The sequence below is a fragment of the Panthera onca genome, chromosome E2 (genome assembly GCF_046562875.1).
Source record: "Panthera onca isolate mPanOnc1 chromosome E2, mPanOnc1 haplotype 2, whole genome shotgun sequence".
NCBI lineage: Eukaryota > Metazoa > Chordata > Mammalia > Carnivora > Felidae > Panthera > Panthera onca.
Genome location: NC_138353.1, coordinates 9923404 through 9940374, shown reverse-complemented (window position 1 = coordinate 9940374; position 16971 = coordinate 9923404). Strand labels below are relative to the sequence as shown.

Sequence of the window (16971 nt, the reverse complement as noted above, 5' to 3'; positions counted from 1 at the left end):
ACCCCAAGATCAAGAGTCGTATGCTCTTCTGATTGAGCTAGCCAAGCACCCTATATTTCTTTCTTTCTTTCTTTCTTTCTTTCTTTCTTTCTTTCTTTCTTCCTTTTTTTTTCTTCCTTCCTTCCTTCTTTCCTTTCTTCCTTTCTTTCTCTCTCTTTTTCCTTCCTTCCTTCAAAAAATTTTTAATGTGTATTTATTTTTGAGAGAGAGACAGAGTGAGGGAGGGGCAGAGAGAGAGGGAGACACAGAATCTGAAGCAGCTCCAGGCTCCAAGCTGTCAGCACAGAGCCCAACGTGGGCCTCGAACTCATGAACCCCAAGATCATGACCTGAGCTGAATTTGGACACTTAAGTCGACTGAGTCACTCAAACACCCCTATTTTTTTCACTTTTTAAATAGCAAAATGAGATCACACTTTCCTTATGATAGCCTTATTTTTCCAGCATGTGTTCAACCTGTTTGCGGCAAAAATATGGATCAGTAGCCTCACTTGTGCTTCATGTTTCATTGTTTGATAGATAGATGGTTGTTTATGTAACCATTAGTTTATTGGTGGGTATTCAGGCTGTTTATAGTTTCTCAGTATTGCAAACATTTATGATGAACATTCATAATTTGTGCATGTAATTCAACTTTCGCTGTTTAAAAAGGTTTTTTGTTTTTTGTTTTTAAGTTTGTTTATTTTGAGAGAGAGAACCAACACAGGAGGGGCAGAGAGAGGGAGGGAGGGACAGAGGATCCAAAGCGGGCTCCATGCTGACAGCAGAGTCCCACGCAGGTCTCGAAGTCATGAGCCGCGAGATCATCATGACCTGAACCAAAGTCAGACACTTAACTGACTGAGACACCGAGGTGCCCCGAAAAAGGTTTTTGTTTTTTTTTAAATTTATATATATTTTTTAAAGTTCATTTATTTTGAGGGAGAAAGCACGAGTTGGGGAGGGGCAGAGAGGGGGGGCGGAGAGAGAGAGAGAGAGAATGAATGAATGAATGAATGAATGAATGTCAAGCTGGCCCTGCACTGTCAGCACAGAGCCCGACACAGGGCTCAAACCCATGAACCGTGAGATCGTGACCCGAGCCGAAGTCTGTCACTTAACTGACTGAGCCACCCAGGTGCCCCAAAGTACAGCCTTTTTAGGAAGCAGTTTGGAAATGTGCATCAAGAATCCTGTTCTCTCTTTGGTCCAGTAATTCTCCTTGATTTACTTGAGAATATACCTTTAAGAAATAATGTGAGCAAAATTCATGTACAAAAGGTATTCATTATCATATTTAAAAGAAAACTTGGAACGGCGTTAAAGAGTTAATGACACAGATCAATGCAGTGCTGTGTGCAGGTTGAAATGATGTTTTATTATAGCGAGTGTCAAGCATAGAGAAAAATGGAAAGAATCATCCAGTGGTGAATGCCAACGGACCACTCAGTTGGATTCAGTCGTTAATAATTTGCTTTTACTTTGGCGCGGGGGGGAGGGGGGGGCGACACTGATGACATGATACTTAAGCTGAATCCTTAAGGACACATCCAGGTGCATCAGTTGCTTTCAATTCTGTGTCTCATTTAATTCAGGAGTTGGCAAACTGTGCTTGCCACCTGTTTTTGTAAATAAAGTTTTATTCCACACCTCCTCATTTATGTATTATCTGTGGTAGCTTTTGTAGTTTTTACAGCTCTGTGACAGCAGACTCAGAGAGTTTAAACAGGGACCATATGGCACATAAAGCCAAAACAATTTACTGTCGCGTACATTACAGAGAAAGCTTTCCAGTTCCTAATCTAGAACAGTTTATCCCCCCCCTTTTTTTTAAGTTTATTTATTTCTCGTAGAGAGAGGGGGAGAGAGAATCCCAAGCAGGGCCCTGCTGCCAGTGCGCAGCTGGACATGGGCGGGGCTTGATCTCAGGAACCGTGAGCTCATGACGTGACTCCAGATCGAGAGCTGGCCGCCCGACTGACTGAGCCACCCAGGCACCAGGCACCCCACACTTTTTTGTTTTAAGGAGTCCAGGCCACCCATCTTCTGGGTTCTTCTGATTGTTTCTTGAGGTGATGCTTGTATTTTCTTGTTTCATTTTTATTATTTAGACTTGTTTCCTCGATGGTGTTTTTACAAGAGCGTGTGACTTCATCTCAGGATCGTGAGTGTGAGCCCCCATGTTAGGTGTAGAGACGATGTAAATGAATAAACTTAAAAAATCTTTAAATAATTTATATACAGTAAAATTTATCTTTTGTTAAATAGTAATGTGAGTTGTGTGTGTGTGTTTTGTTTTAAAGTTCCATGAATTCTTACAAAGGTATAGAGTTATGTAACCACCACAGTCAAGATATAGAAAAGTGTCGTTATTGGAAAAATTCTCTTGTAGAGTCTTGATAACAGGGCAGCACCTTCCTTCCTGCACCCAGCGATCTGTTCTCTATCCCTGCAGTTCTGCCTTTCCAATAGTGTAACAAATGGAATCTGTTCAGTTCATGCAGCCTTTTGAGTCTGGCCTCTTTGACTTAACTTCGTGCACTTGAAATTCATCCATGTTATATGAAGTCGATAACTCATTTCTTATTGCTGAGCAGTAGTCCACTGTATGGATACGCCAGTTTGTTCACCAGATGAAGCACATTTGGGTCGTTCCCAGTTTGGGGCAATTAACGACTAAAGCCACTATAAACATTCATGTGTTCTTGCGTGAGCATAAGTTTTTATCTCTCTTGGGTGTGTGTACCTAAGAGTGGAGTTGATGATTCATATGGTAATTCTCTGTTTAACATTTTGAGGACTTGCCAGACTGTCTTCCACGGCAGCCACGCCATTTTACCATTCCACCAGCACTTCGTGCGGGTTCCAGTTTCTCCACATCCTTGCCAACAAGTGTTATTGTCTGTTATTTAGCCTTAGTGGGCAATAAATCCTATCTCACTGTTGTTTTGATTTGCATTTCTTTAGTGACTGATTATGTAGAGCATCTCTTCATGGGCTCACTGGCCATTTGTGTATGATCTTCAGCAAAATGTCTGTTCAAATCATTTGACCACTTTTTAATTGGTTTATCTTTTTATTGTTAATCATGATAGTTCTCTGTACACTTTGGATTCAAGTCCTTTATCTGATACATAATTCACAAAAATTGTCTCCTAATCTGTGGGTTGTCTTTTCACCCTCTTTGAAGTGAAAAGTATCCTTTGAAGTATAAGTTTTTAATTTTTATGAAATACAATTATTCTGTTTTTTCTTTTTTTATGTGTGCTTTTGGTATGATACCGTTTAAGAAACCATTGCCTGATCCAAGGTCGTGAAGATTTATTCCTCTGCTTTCTTCTAAGAGTCTTGTGGTTTTAGGGGCACCTGGGTGGCTCAATTAGTTAAGCATCCAACTCTTGATTTTGGCTCAGGTTATGATCTTACGGTTCTTGAGGTCTAGCCCTGCATGTGACTCTGCTGACAGAGTGGTGACTGCTTGGGATTCTCTTTCTCTCTCACTCTCAAAATAAATAAACATTAAAAAACGTTTTGTAATTTTAGCTATTACATTTAGGTCTGTGAGCCATTTTTGAGTCCGCTTTTGTGCATGGTGTGAGGTAGGGGTCCTGCTTAATTCTTTTGCATGTGGAGACCCACTTGTCCAGTATTGTTTGGTAAAAAGACTTTTTCTTTCTCTATTGAATGGTCTTACCACCCTTGTCAAAAATCAATTGACCATGTATGTATTTCTTTATTTCTGGATCGTCACGTGTACTTCATGGATCTATGTGTCTGTCCATATAGATACCAGTACCATAGTATTTTGATGACTATACTTGTGTAGTTGTGAGTTGCAAAATTGAGATATGTGAGTTCTTCAGCTTTTTTTTTTTTTTCAAGATTGTTTTGGCTATTCTGGGTCTCTTCCATTCCTATGTTAATTTTTAGAATGCATTTTTCCATTTCTACAGAAAAGGCAGCTAGATTGGGATTGTGCCAGATATATAGATTAATTTGGGGAGCATTGGCCCCTTAATGATGTTAAGTGTTCTGATTTTTTTAAGAGTTTTTTTTAATGTTTGTTTCTTTTTGAGAGAGAGAGAGACAGAGACAGAGACAGAGACAGAGTGTGAGGAGGGGAGGGGCAGAGAGAGGGAGACACAGAATCTGAAGCAGGCTCCAGGCTCTGAGCTGTCAGCCCAGAGCCCGACACGGGGCTCGAACTCACAAACCGTGACCTGAGCCAAAGTCAAACGTCCAACCGACTGAGCCACCCTGGCGCCCCAAGTGTATCAATTCTTGAACGTGGGATATCTTTCCATTTATTTAGGTCTTTTATGTCTTTCAACAATGTTTTATAGTCTTCAGAATATAAGTTTTACACAACTACTGTTAAGTTATTCCTAAATATTCTCTTGTTTTGAAAAAAAAATACTGTTGGGTGGTGTATTATAAATGAAAGTTTTTCATTTCATTTTCAGAATGTTCATTGCTAATGTATAGAAGTATACGTTTTGTATGTTAATCTTCTGTCTTGCAACCTTGTTGAATAAATTTAATAGTTCAAATAGTTTTTCTCTGGATACCTTAGTATTCTCTATATACCAGATCATATTATCTATGAATATGTATTCCTTCTTCCTTTCCAATCTGGCTGTCGTGTCTCTTTTTCCTTCCTTAATTGCCTTGGCTGGAACCTCTAGCACAGTGTCAAATAGAAGTGGTAAGAGCAGACATTCTTAGGAAGAAAGCTTTCAGTCTTTCACCATTAAGTATGATGTTAGCTGTGGATTTTTCATAGCCCTTGATCAGATTGAAGGAACTTCCTTCTGTTCCCAGTTTGTTGCATGTTTTTAGCATGAAGAGGTGCTGGATTTTGTCACATGCTTTTTTTTCTCTCTGTCAGTTGAGATGATCGTGTGTTTATGGTTCCTTTATTCAGTTAATACGCAGTACTAACATCGATTGACTTTTCAGATGTTACACCAACCGTGCTTTCCTGGTTGTAAGTCCCATGTAATCATGGTGTGTAATCCTTTCTGCATGTTGCTGGTTAGGTTTGCTAGCATTTTGCTGATGATAAACTTTTAAGAGAAGAAGGGCAAATATTAAATTGTACAGTATTGGGTGGCTCAGTCGGTTGGGCGGCCGACTTCGGCTCAGGTCATGATGTCGCATTCGGTGGGTTCGAGCCCGGTGTCGGGCTCTGTGCTGACAGCTCAGAGCCTGGAGGCTGCTTCCGATTCTGTGTCTCCTCTTCTGCCTGCCCCTCCCATGCTCATGCTCTGTCTCGCTCTGTCTCAATAATAAACAAACACTAAAAAAATAAATAAATTGTACAGTATCACACAGAGTATAGGTGTAATTTTTTTTTTTTTTAAGAAAACCTATTTCCACATTTGATTGTCTTTGAGTAGTGGGATTATGGGTGACTAGTTTTTCTGTGGTATCGTTCTCTATATGTTTTATAGTTCTGTGAAGGACCTTGATGATCTGGAGTCAAAGTTACCGCTGTGGCTGCACAGACGGGAATGTCAGTCCCAGCCAGGCCAGGCCGTGAGGAGATGTGCACCTTCACACACAGTAGGCACGAGTTGAATTGGCAGAGACTTTCTGGAGGGCATTTTGGCACAGGGTGTCAGGACCCAGAAATTCTACATTTAGGAATTTGCCAAAAGGAATTATTTGGACACCTGTGCCAAGATGTGTGTTGCCGTGTGGAACAGAAGTATCAGTCAGTAGATTACAGAGCAGAGTGAATAATATTACTTGGGTTTTTGATTATGTGTGTTTCATACGTGCACTTTGAAAAATCAGGAAGAGTGTGTACCACACTGGGAAGTTTAGAGGTAGTCTCCTGGTGGTGGGGTCCTTGGGTAAGCTCTCCCCTTAACTTCTCTGTGTTCCGCTTTGCTCATTTAAAAAATACGTTTGTGGGGCACCCGGCTGGCTCAGTTGGTTAAGCATCTGGCTCTTGATTTTGGCTCTCACGGTTTTAGGATTGAGCCCTGCATTGGGCTCCATGATGACAGTTCAGAACCTGCTTGGAATGCTCTTTCTCCCTCTCTCTGCCCCTCCCCCACTTAGGCTCTCCCACGCACGCGCTCAAACTCTCTCTCTCAAAATAAATAAACTTTTAAAAAGTAAAAATAAAAGAAAAATGCCTTTGTGTTCAGGGCTGAGAACTGGCAGAGCACACTTCCTCTGGAGAGGTGCTAGAAAAGTGTTTTACTGCCTAGGACCTGTGATTTGGAGGGGCAGGTGACAGTATGGGCCAAAATTTGTCTTCTGGATGCCCCATCCCGGTCCAGAAGGGTTGGTATCTATAGGAGGAGTGAAGACTTTCTGTCCCCATGCTTCAGTTTCAGGCCCCAGATTTCCCATGCCTCCTGCATGTTAACACAGGCCTTCTCCCTGACATTTGTCTGGGAATAGCATATAGGACCCACTGCCCGTTGTGGGTAAGAGGAGAATTGCGAGAATGTGACCGGGGCACCGAAACATCTGATATTTGTTGACCTTATTTTTAGGAAGCACAGATATAGTCTTTCCTTTAACTTAAACAAAAAATGTTGTGAAACAATTCCGCCTGCCAAGGTTCAGAGGTCTTTCCCAGCTAACCTCCTGGACCAGATTTCATTTTCACGCCTAGGTGCCAGCATTACCATTGCCGTGTGGATGGACTCCTCCTGGTAGGAGATGTCTTCATTCTCGCAAGCCCACTCCTGACCTTTGCCAGATGTCCTACCAGCCTTCCTGTTCCTCAGGGCTCCATTTTATTTGTGTTTTCTTGTAGGTACTGCTTCTCTGAGATGGCCCCCGTGTGTGCAGTGGTTGGAGGGATCCTGGCCCAGGAAATTGTGAAGGTAAAGAGTCCCCGAGGAGCAGGTCATTGGTCCACCGTGACCTTGTCAGAGTGCCAACCGAAAGAACCATGACTGCCTTAGAGAACTGCCTGGTTTCTCTGACCCCATTCATCCCTGTTTCGTGCCCTATTTCCTTTCTTCCCTTTTCTACCTCATCTTGTTCTCTCCCGCCCATCCCGATGAGCATTCAGCAAATGATCTCTGAGTGTCTGCTCTATGCTGTGCCCAGAGCTGGGCGTAGTGTCTTCAGGTGTACCTGCCACTGTCCCCTGACTGTACTGATTGCTTACGTGGTGCTTCCGACCCTTGTCACGTATTCTGCTTCTCACAGCTCTGTGAAATGGTACTGTCGTGATCTCCGTGTAAGGGGAGGACATCGAGGCCCGGAGATGGGCCTCCAAGACCTGTGCCCTTAACTTCTACTTCACGCGGTGTTTCTTTGTCCTCGATCGTGGCATCGGAGCTTCTTGTTAATGCGCACGCCATAGGTGTTTATTCAGAAGGGGGCATCCGGTACCAGGGGAGCGTGTGCACGGTGCTGGGAGCCCCATGGAGCTCTGCAGAAGGTGACCTGTGAAAACGTTAGGTTTGGTGGCATCGTCCCTCTCGGAAGGGAAGTCAACTGGGGGTCCCGTAACTGGTAACTAGCACAACGTTTTGAGTCTCTTCTGGAACATTTGGGTTGTCAGAATTCTAGCATATTCCCAAATGCTTTCTTTGGGACTTAGATACTCGCCCAAAGATGTTCACTTTGCCTTTTGTAGGTCCTTGACTGCTTCAGTAGATTGGCGGTGATGATTTGTCCTTTTTGTTCTTGGAGTGGAATCGTGCCTCGTTAAATGATTTTCCGAGCCCATTCACACGTCATCTTGGAACTCGGGAGAGGCGTGTGGAGACCCCACTCTCGCTACTTTGTCTTGAAGTCAGTACGTCTGCTCTGGAGACACTTGACTGAGTCTGATGGTCCTGCCACCGTCTTCTAAAGGCTCTTGTTTCTCTTTCCTGGTCCTTCTCTCTGAACCAAATTCTCTCCTTCAGACCCTCTTGTGTACCCCCCCCCCCCCCCCCGCCTCTTGTGTCCTAGGGAGCAGGGCGAGCACCAGGGAGGTAGAGGGAGAAGAGAGGGATGTGATGGCCGCGCCGTTTGCCTCGCTCGTGCCTTCTGGTGAGCCCAGACTGCCGTGAGAATCGTGGTGTGTGCACCCGGTCGGTTGGTAGGGCTGCGCAGAAGCCCGCGCTGAGGTTGGGAAGCTGCCTGTAGACAGACTGGATGGGAAGGAGGGCGGCGATGGAAGAATCCTAAGGGAACAGACGCGTTTCCGTAACCTGTTACCGTGACAACACCGCAACAGCGCGTATCGAAGGCCCACCCTGTACCCTCACTCGGACCACGTTCTTCACGTGGATGTGCTCATCTCTTCCTCACAGCAACCCTCGGAGGTGGGAACTGGTGCGACCCCCGAGGCACAGAGGAGGAGCCGAGGCGCAGAGAATGGCGGCACCAGGATCCGAGCCCGGGCCGTCTGGCCTCGGAGCCTGTGCCCCTCCCCGCTCGGCCCTTGTGCTTCAGGTGCTGTCCGCATGGACCCGGGACACCGCCTCTGTGTCTTCGGCCACACTTTGTACCCCCCGCCGAGAAGCTGCTCCCTGGGTTTTTCACGTGGGATGGAGATTAGGGGTCGGGGCAGCTGGCCTTGACCCCATTGTTTGCAGTGGCTTCCCTGCGTCCCAGTCCTAACCTCTAATGCAGCCCCCTCCTTCCTGCCTGCTGGGGACAGCTGTTGCCCGCATCTTGTTTCTGTTTATCCCAGACGGCCAGAGTACTCTGCATTCTTGGTTGCTGGGTGTGTTTGGAATCTCCCCCTACCCCCATCTTGCTTGGGAAGCACTTTACCTTTTGCCCCGTGTTCACCCCATGGCCTGGTGTCTTGTCCCTGCCACCCCACCCTTACTTAACACAGTATTGCCTTCAGCCGGTTGGCACCAGGGTTCCACAATCTGAGGGCCGCAGACCTTCCCCCCTTCTCTCCTGATGACCATCTGACCACCCATAATAATAAATGTTAGGAGGCGGGGGGCAAACGTAAGTCTCTTCCCTTGGAATCCTCTTCTTTTCTTCCTTCCTGCCATCATTCCAAACACTGCATCTTCCGTCCACGTCCCTTGTCCCGTCATGCTTCCCTAGGTGTAAGTCGTCCTTCCTTTGTCTCCCGCTGTCCCTGCTAGGTCTCCCTGCCTGCAGTATGGCGGCGGCGGCCATATCGGGCCCCGTTGTATCACCTCCTGTAACTTGAGTTCTAGGGTCTAGAACTTCTAACTGTGGGCTCTTGGGCCCTTCCACCCGGCTGAGTGCCTGGGATCTCCTCACGGTTTGGTGAGAGACCCCCTGGCTCCTGTTCATAATAGCACCTCCCACTTTTTGAGAATTTATTACGGGCCAGACGCATTGCAAGCTTGATCGTGTTTCATGTTCACCAAAAACTATAGCAGGCAGGTGCTGTCGATTTGCCATTTTGTATGTGTGCGCAGGGAAGCGAACCTCTGTCTTAACCGTGCTTTGGAATCCTCAGTACCTAACACGATACCTGGCACAGGGGTGGATGCTCTAGGTGGTTTCCGTGGATGGATGGTTGAACAACCACTTGAAGTAGGTATAATTACCCCATTTTACAGATGAAGAGACAGATTGGGATTAGTGCCCAATTCAGAGAGAAGTTCAAGATATTTCGAGCGTGTTCCTAACCTTGTAAAAAAGGTCCTTTAAGAATGACAGGCATGGTGCTCCTGCCTAGAGGTTTTTGCTTGGATCATGTCCATGTCTTTAAATGGCAGTCCTTTTTGATTAAGAACCTCTGAGAAAAGTCATTGACACGTATGAGTCCTTCCTCTAGTACACATGATTCAGCATGTAATTTCAGGAGGGCTAGCCCCATCTTTAAGGTGTTGTGGGGTCCCCTGGGTGGCTCAGTCGGTTGAGCGTCTGACTTCGGCTCAGGTGATTGATCTCGCGATTCACGAGTTTGAGCCCCATGTCAGGCTCCGTACTGACAGCTCAGAGCCTGGAGCCTGGAGCTTGCTTTGGATTCCATGTTTCCCTCTCTTTGTCTCTCCCCAGCTTGTGCTCACTCTCTTGCATGCTCGCTTTCTCTCTCTCTCTCTCTCTCTCTGAAAAGTAAATAAAAACATATTAAAGGTGCTGTGGGGGTGTGGCACCTGGGTGGCTCAGTTGGTTAAGCCTCCAACTTTGGCTCAGGTCATGATCTCACGGTTTGTGGGTTCGAACCCCTTGTTGGGCTCTGTGATGATGGCTCAGAGCCTGGAGCCTGCTTTGGATTCTCTCTCTCTCTCTCTCTCTCTCTCTCTCTCTCTCTGCCCCTCCCCTACTCATGCTTTGGCTCTGGCTCTCAAAAATAAAACATTAAAAAAAATTTTTTTTTAATGTGCTGTGTACTTCTGTTAGCCTCGCAAAATAATCACCATTTCCATGGCTAAATGGTACCTCCCAGCCTTTCTGGATCTTAGCCCCGGCCCACCATGCAGAAGATCGCAGGAAACGTGTCTCCTCATAGGAGAGCTGCTTCCGCATCAGTGTGTGGCCCCACAGGTGATGACGGCTGCCGCCTGCACCGTGTCGGGACAAGCTGCCTCCTTTCTCAGTTGGACAGTCATAAATAATTACTGCTGCCCATGGCCAGCAGGCCCCTGCACGTGGAGTGTACTCTCAGGCAGTTGAGGCACATCATCTCTTTTAAGCCTAGGACAGTACGGGTAGTGTTTTCATCTCACATGGGAAAACGGGGTTCGGCGCGGCTAACTGATTTGTCCAGAGACCCCCGACTGGTAAGGGACAAAGCAGAAGCCTGGCAGGCACAGTAATGTCTCAGACATGGCCCGTTAGCCCCCGGGAAGCAAAATCACCTCCTTTGAGAGCCAGTGCCCAAACTGCGCAGTTTTAGAAGATCTTAGTGCTTGAGGTTTTTTTCTTTTTCTCGCCCTGTTATCCGTTTGAAAGCATCTGAGCTGAGCCCTCTTCTTGTTCTTCTCCCCAGGCCCTGTCTCAGAGGGACCCTCCTCACAACAACTTCTTCTTTTTTGACGGCATGAAGGGGAATGGGATTGTGGAGTGCCTTGGCCCCAAGTGAACCGAGATCTGGCGGCCCCGGCGACGCTAGCCTGCAGCCTGCCCGCGCCTTCCCGTCCCCTCCCCCCACGAAGGCGGCTCCAGGCGAGGGAAGAGCTGAAGTCTTCGCACCGGTCCAGACCACCTCCTGGGAGCAGTGAGGTTGTGCAGACGCGCGACTTGCAAGCGCCAGCAGCTGCAAAACGCGGGGCGTGGGGACTGGCCGCCCCCGTCCCGGCACCGTCCAGGGCTGTTCGCTGGGCATCGCCAGAGAGCCCCCTGTGATGCGTCCCTCTGTCCGGGTGTCGCCAGGCCTCTGGGGCACCGCGGGAGACGCCCGCCCAGAAGCAGCACGCCCCATCGCTTAGGATCCTCTCACCACCTTCTTGGACTTACTCCCCGCCTGATGTCATACAGAGAAGAAGACGATGACTCCAGGTGGGGAGTAAGGCCGGGCCCCGTGAAACACTAGTGGAGCCACAGTCCCAAATGCAGACAGGTGCCCTAGAGCGGAAACGACGTGGCAGGCGGGATGTATTTCCTCGAGTCGGAGATCCCGAAAAACAACAGGTGCCATCTGGTGTGCCGTTCTGGAGCTTTAGTTCAGGATTAGTTGGGTTTCAGCCTGGATTTTGGAAGAGAGGAAATGTTACCAAAGTTCCCTCGGGCATTAGGGCGAGACCTTGCAAAGTGTATATTAATGGGAAAACTTGTATTAAAAAGGCAGGTGCCGGGGTCCCAGCCCCTGGGGGTTCTGATTTACTGGGGTCCAAGCTAGGATGTGAGAGCCCGTCTTCTCGGAGCCCCCATCCCCGATGCAGCTCAGACCATCCTGGAGGCTGTTGCTTTCGAGGGCCCCGTCAGTCCTTCCTTTCCCCCCTGAATTGCAGCTGTTTGTGTGGTTTTTTATATTTTCTATATTTCCTTGGTTCTTTAAAAAGGAATGATAGAAATAAAGTTATTTGCTTTAGGATTTGTTTTTCTTCCACATTATAAACATCTTCCTGTGACAGGAAGTGATCCTACCAATTGCTTTTTTTAACCTGAAGAAATCTTACTGGATGCTTCGATGTGACTCAGAGATTCCTCCCCTCCATCACCATTCCTGCCACTGTTTTACTGGGTAATGCATCAAGAATTAGATTGTTCAAATTCTAGAGTGCATAGAAGCTTCTGGTTCCACCTGTCTCTTGAATAATTCAGGTCCATAGCGGTTGGTCTCAGTGACAAGAATTCTATTTGACGGGAAAGAAGAAAGAAGTAAAAGAGGGGATACTGATGCTGCCTTCTGTTTAGATTCTCTGTGTACCAGGCACTGTGCAGACTCACAGTCACAATAGCTTCGTTTTATTTTATTTTTTAAAGTTGATTTTGAGCGAGACAAGGGGGGAGCAGCAAAGAGAGGAGAGAGAATCCCAAGCAGACCTTGTGTGTCACCACAGAGCCTTGATGCGGGGCTTGAACTCACGAACCGTGAGTTCGTGGCCTAAGCTGAGAACAAGAGTTGGATACTTAACCTACTGAGCCACCCAGGCGCCCCAGCTTCGTTGTAAAGTTCCATGACACTTCAGTAATGTGCCTCGAGTCCCACAGCTGGTAGAGGTCAGAGCTTTCATTGGTTCAGACACCGGCTTTGTCTTGACTCGGCAGCCTGAGTATGTTCCACTTCTCGTCACCCTCCTCGGGTTTCTCCCTTAATGTAGAAGTGTGTGAGGTGTGAGTCTGGCCCGTTTGAACAAATCCAATCAGCAGCTCCTTTCGTATTTGCGTCCTGCTACAGTGAGAGAACAAAAAAATGGTCTCCCCAGGGAGGGGCAACTCAATTCCCCGACTCTCCTGGTCACCTCTGCCCTTCCCTAGGGGAGACTAGGGCTGTGTTTCTGGGGGGGCCCCTTTCTGCACCCTGTCAGTGTCAAATTAGGGGCACCAATTATCAGTGTGTGAAAATACCCTTTCTTTGAAATTTCGAGCTTGGTAATGTGGGGCCTTGGTCACAAGGGGGAGCAGGTGGGTCTGGATGGATAGAAACAAAACTGTCATCCTAGAATCTTTTCTGACGCGTTTCAGACTTCACCTCTGTACCCCTTGTGGCAGAAATTGAGTCATCCAGAATGGACCCCTCGGGAATCTAGGGGTGGTGCTGGAAGCTGCCAGCCTCAGGCGAGAAACGTCTTTATTCTCGTATCTTCACATTTCATATTCTCCCAGATTACATGATAGTATTACCATAAAAATGGATTTCCCCAAGTCTCCAGGAAGAGCACAATGATTATCCTGTGGTTTCTAATCCTTCCGGGAGATTTCTAGCCTACTTGGGAAGGAGGATCTAATCTATCTGTAAAAGGTAGGGGCGCCCTGGTGGTTCTGTCAGTTGAGCGTCCAACTCTTGATCTTGAGTCAAGTCGTGATCTCACCGTTCAGGAGTTCGAGCCCTGCATCGGGCTTTGCGCTGACAGCGCAGAGCCTGCTTGGGATTCTCTCTCCCTGTCTCTCTCTCTGCTCCTCCCCCGCTCAAAATAAATAAATTTAATTTTTTTTTTAATCTGTAAAGGTAACAAATACTTTTGGGATGCTAGAGTTGCCAAATGAAAGGAAGTGGGCTGACTTCGGGCCTGCCAGGTTTCTCCACTCCACACCCCACTTCTGTTGTTTGTGGTATGTGTAGTAGCCAAACTCTGTTAAGTGCTTAATGTGTCGAAGCCTCAGAACATTCTAGTGGAACAGGTGCTACTCAGAAAAGTAACACATGCAAAGGTAAAAAAGTACAACAATAAAAAAAGCTCTCGGTCCCATCAGAGCCCTACGTTCTGTGGTTTCCCTTTGCAGTGCAGACCCCTTTTGTCAGTTTCTGGCTTTTTTTTTTTTTTTTTTTTTGTAAATCCAAACGTGTCTGTCTGTTGAGGTATGTCCAGTTTGCCCTTTTCAGATAGAGAAATGGAGGCTTAGGTCGAGGTTGGCAGGTCAGAAGAGCCTACTGATGGCTAACCTCCCCACGCTGACTGCCTCCTGCCCTTAACAGCACTTGTGCTTTAGCTAAAGTGGTCCTCGCAGGAACCCCGCGGGGGTGGACGCCCATACTGCAGATGAGGGCACAGCCTCCCCCAGGGAAGGGCCAGAATGTGGGCTGACGGGGAGGCTTCTACACAGGACACTTCGCAGACACCATCTAGTTGCACCGCTGCTTGTCACTGACTCAGGTTTTGCCTTCACGAGGTCCTGAGACCTAGTGGTCACCTCTGAAAACCATCAGGCAGGCCCGGAGTTGAGGGAGGGCCTTCATCTCGATCCAGAAGGACAGGTAGGTTCTGTTTTTAAGCTTGTAGTAAAACATTCAAGCAACACATACATAGGGGTGAAAAGTTGTCGTTGCCCCCACCCCCTTGCCCACTGCCAAACTCGGGGATTTTTTCATATCTACCTCCCAGAGGTCACCTTTGGCAGCCTTGGAGAGTGAATCCTTCCAGATTGGCAGGTTTAAGTTTTTTTCTTTAATGTTTATTTTTGAGAACGAGCGCATACAAGTGAGGGAGGGGCGGAGGGAGAGAGGGAGGCACAGAATCCAAAGCAGGCTCCAGGTTCTGAACTGTCAGCACAGAGCCTGATGCGGGGCTCAAACCCACAAACCTGCAAGATCGTGACCTGAGCTGAAGTCGAACGCGTAATCGATTGAGCCACCCAGGCACCCCCCCCTTTTTTTTTAAATTTTTTTTCTTTTAAATCAGGCTGGTAGGTTTAAATGCAGACCCTACCATGTAGCTATGTGACCTTGGACGAGTGACCATCGCTCTGTGTTAGTTACTGTTAGGCACATGTAGCATTAGCTTTTCTTGCATCTTGCTTTCTCTCTGTCCTGGAGGTCCTTGTCAGTGCATTGTGCACCGAGTTCCAAAACCACACTGAACCATAAGCTATTTAATCAGTCTGCTGTTGAGTGACATTGAGCTGGTTTCCTTTGGACACACTTGGGAAAGACTTCCCAAAGTCTGACATCAGGGAGTGTATAAATGCATTTGGGATGTTGATTCCTTCCAAAAGACTAGCATGGTAGCATTTTACATGTCATTTGTTGTTCGGAGAGATCATTTGGGCACGTAGTGCAGAACTTGAAAGGTTTACAAAGACATGCAGTCTTTTTAAGGAAGAAAAAACAACATAAACAATGAAAAGTAAATCTGTCCCTTCCAGAAGCCACCATTGCAGGGTGGGATTACTGGAGCTGGGTGGGGAGCACCAGTTCAAGTTGGGTATTAGCTTGCTAGAGGGGGCACAGCTCGCCAGTGGCAAAGGTTCAGTCCTAGACCTCATTCGCCAGGCGCTCCGAGTCTCAACTCTGCCAAGTTGCAGGGCTTCAGCACCTTGGTTCTGAGGGAAAAGGCCACAGAGGTGACTTTAGGTGTTTCCATTCCCTCTGGAACAAGTGAGCCGCCTTTTGTGTTCCTAGGAGAGCTTTGGACTTTGCTAATAAAATCTGGCCTTCTCTGACTTTGTCCCTGGGCCCCTGACTCTCCATCTAACCTGGAGAGTTAGGATTCCCCACTTCCAGTCCTAAAAAATGATAACTAAGGTCTATTAAAAAGAAAATACAAGGGCACCTGGGTGGCTCAGTCAGTTAAGCATCCGACTCTTGGTTTCGGCTTAGGTCATGATCCCGCAGTTCGTAGGCTCGAGCCCTGAATCAGGCTCTGCATTGACAGTGGCAGCCTGCTTGGGATTCTCTGTCTCCCTCTCCCTCTGCCCCTCTCCTGCTTGCTCTTTCTTTTCTCTCTCTCTCTCTCTCTCTCAAAATAAGTAAACATTAAAAAAAAAAAAAAAAAAAACAACAGCAGTTCTGCTTATGGTATGATGCATTAGGTTTCTAACAACCGTCTCCCTGCAGATAACTATACATTCTAGACAAAATACCAAAACCCAAAACAAAACTGGAAACCTCAGGATAGTGATTAAAAAGCAGGTGGGTTTGGGGGAGGCAGTTGAAAGTTGCAGCAAGAGCCCCACCACAGTAGTTTTCTGGTGTGTGTGTGTTTGCCTACGGTGTTAGCTGAGGGCAGGCTGCGGCCCCTGGCACTGTGCCAGGGAGCTAAAACTCAGGTAGAAAAGTGTCTATCTTATGGCCTGAAGAAGCAGAGGACAGAACCCCGAATAACCACAGCTACTGGAAAGGAGGGTGCCAGGGAAGGGAAACCCCAAGTTGTAAGTATAAATTCAACCCAAGTCTCTTGCTGACCACTGGGCTATGGATGTGTGGGGCCAACTCAGCATAACTGAAACAAACTGGATTTACACTGTCAGCAACTACAACAGTGTGAATCTGGGATTTCCAGGTCTCCCCAAGACAAGAACATTCACATCCTTTGGAGGAATATAACAGAATCCAGAATGGCTACAATGTAACACTATCTGGGACACAAGGCAGAATTACCCAATATACATAGAATGAGGGAAATGTGACTCATTTTCAAGGGAAAAGACAAGATGACCAAGAGAACCCAAGTGTTGGGGGGGTGGTGCTTGGCTGGCTCAGAGCACATGACTCTTGATCTCATGGTTGTGAGTTCAAGCCCCACACTGGGCGTGGAGCGTATGTTAAGGAAATTAAAAAAAAAAAAAAACTTGGAATCAACAGACAAGGACTTTAAAGCAATTACTACAATTATGCTCATTGAGGTATAAGAAAAATACATGTATGTTGCAAAATAGGAAGTCCCCACAGAGAAAGAAAATGGAAACAACCAAATGGATGTTCTAACACTGAAAATACAATATCAGCAATTTTTAAAATTCACTGGTAGACCTAACAGCAGAAAGGGGATGAGCGGTTTCATGCGCTGGAACTACATTCATAGGAATTATCCAGTCTGAAAAAGAGGAAAAGACCTTTTAAATAAAGTCTTGAAAGCAGCCTTACCAAAATAACATACTACAATCAAGGGAACTGTGATTCGGGTGATCCTGGATTTGTCCTCAGAAATGGGAGGCCGGAGATCGGAACGTCGTCAACGTATGGCAAAGAAACGGTCAACCCGA

At 46.8% G+C, this 16971-nt stretch overlaps 1 protein-coding gene across 3 annotated transcripts in view; it reads left to right on the top strand.

Moving 5' to 3' along the window:
- SAE1 (SUMO1 activating enzyme subunit 1) overlaps positions 1 to 11920 on the top strand; it is a 72645-nt gene extending 60725 nt beyond the window's left edge. For 2 of the 3 annotated variants that reach the window (XM_060651566.3, XM_060651564.3), the window contains 2 exons: positions 6758 to 6827; positions 10877 to 11920. In XM_060651566.3, coding sequence (XP_060507549.1) covers positions 6758 to 6827; positions 10877 to 10969 — 163 coding nt within the window. In that variant the 3' untranslated portion in view covers positions 10970 to 11920. The remainder of the gene's footprint in view (positions 1 to 6757; positions 6828 to 10876) is intronic. The other variant, XM_060651565.3, reaches the window with a different exon arrangement.
- The last annotated feature ends 5051 nt before the right edge of the window (positions 11921 to 16971 follow it).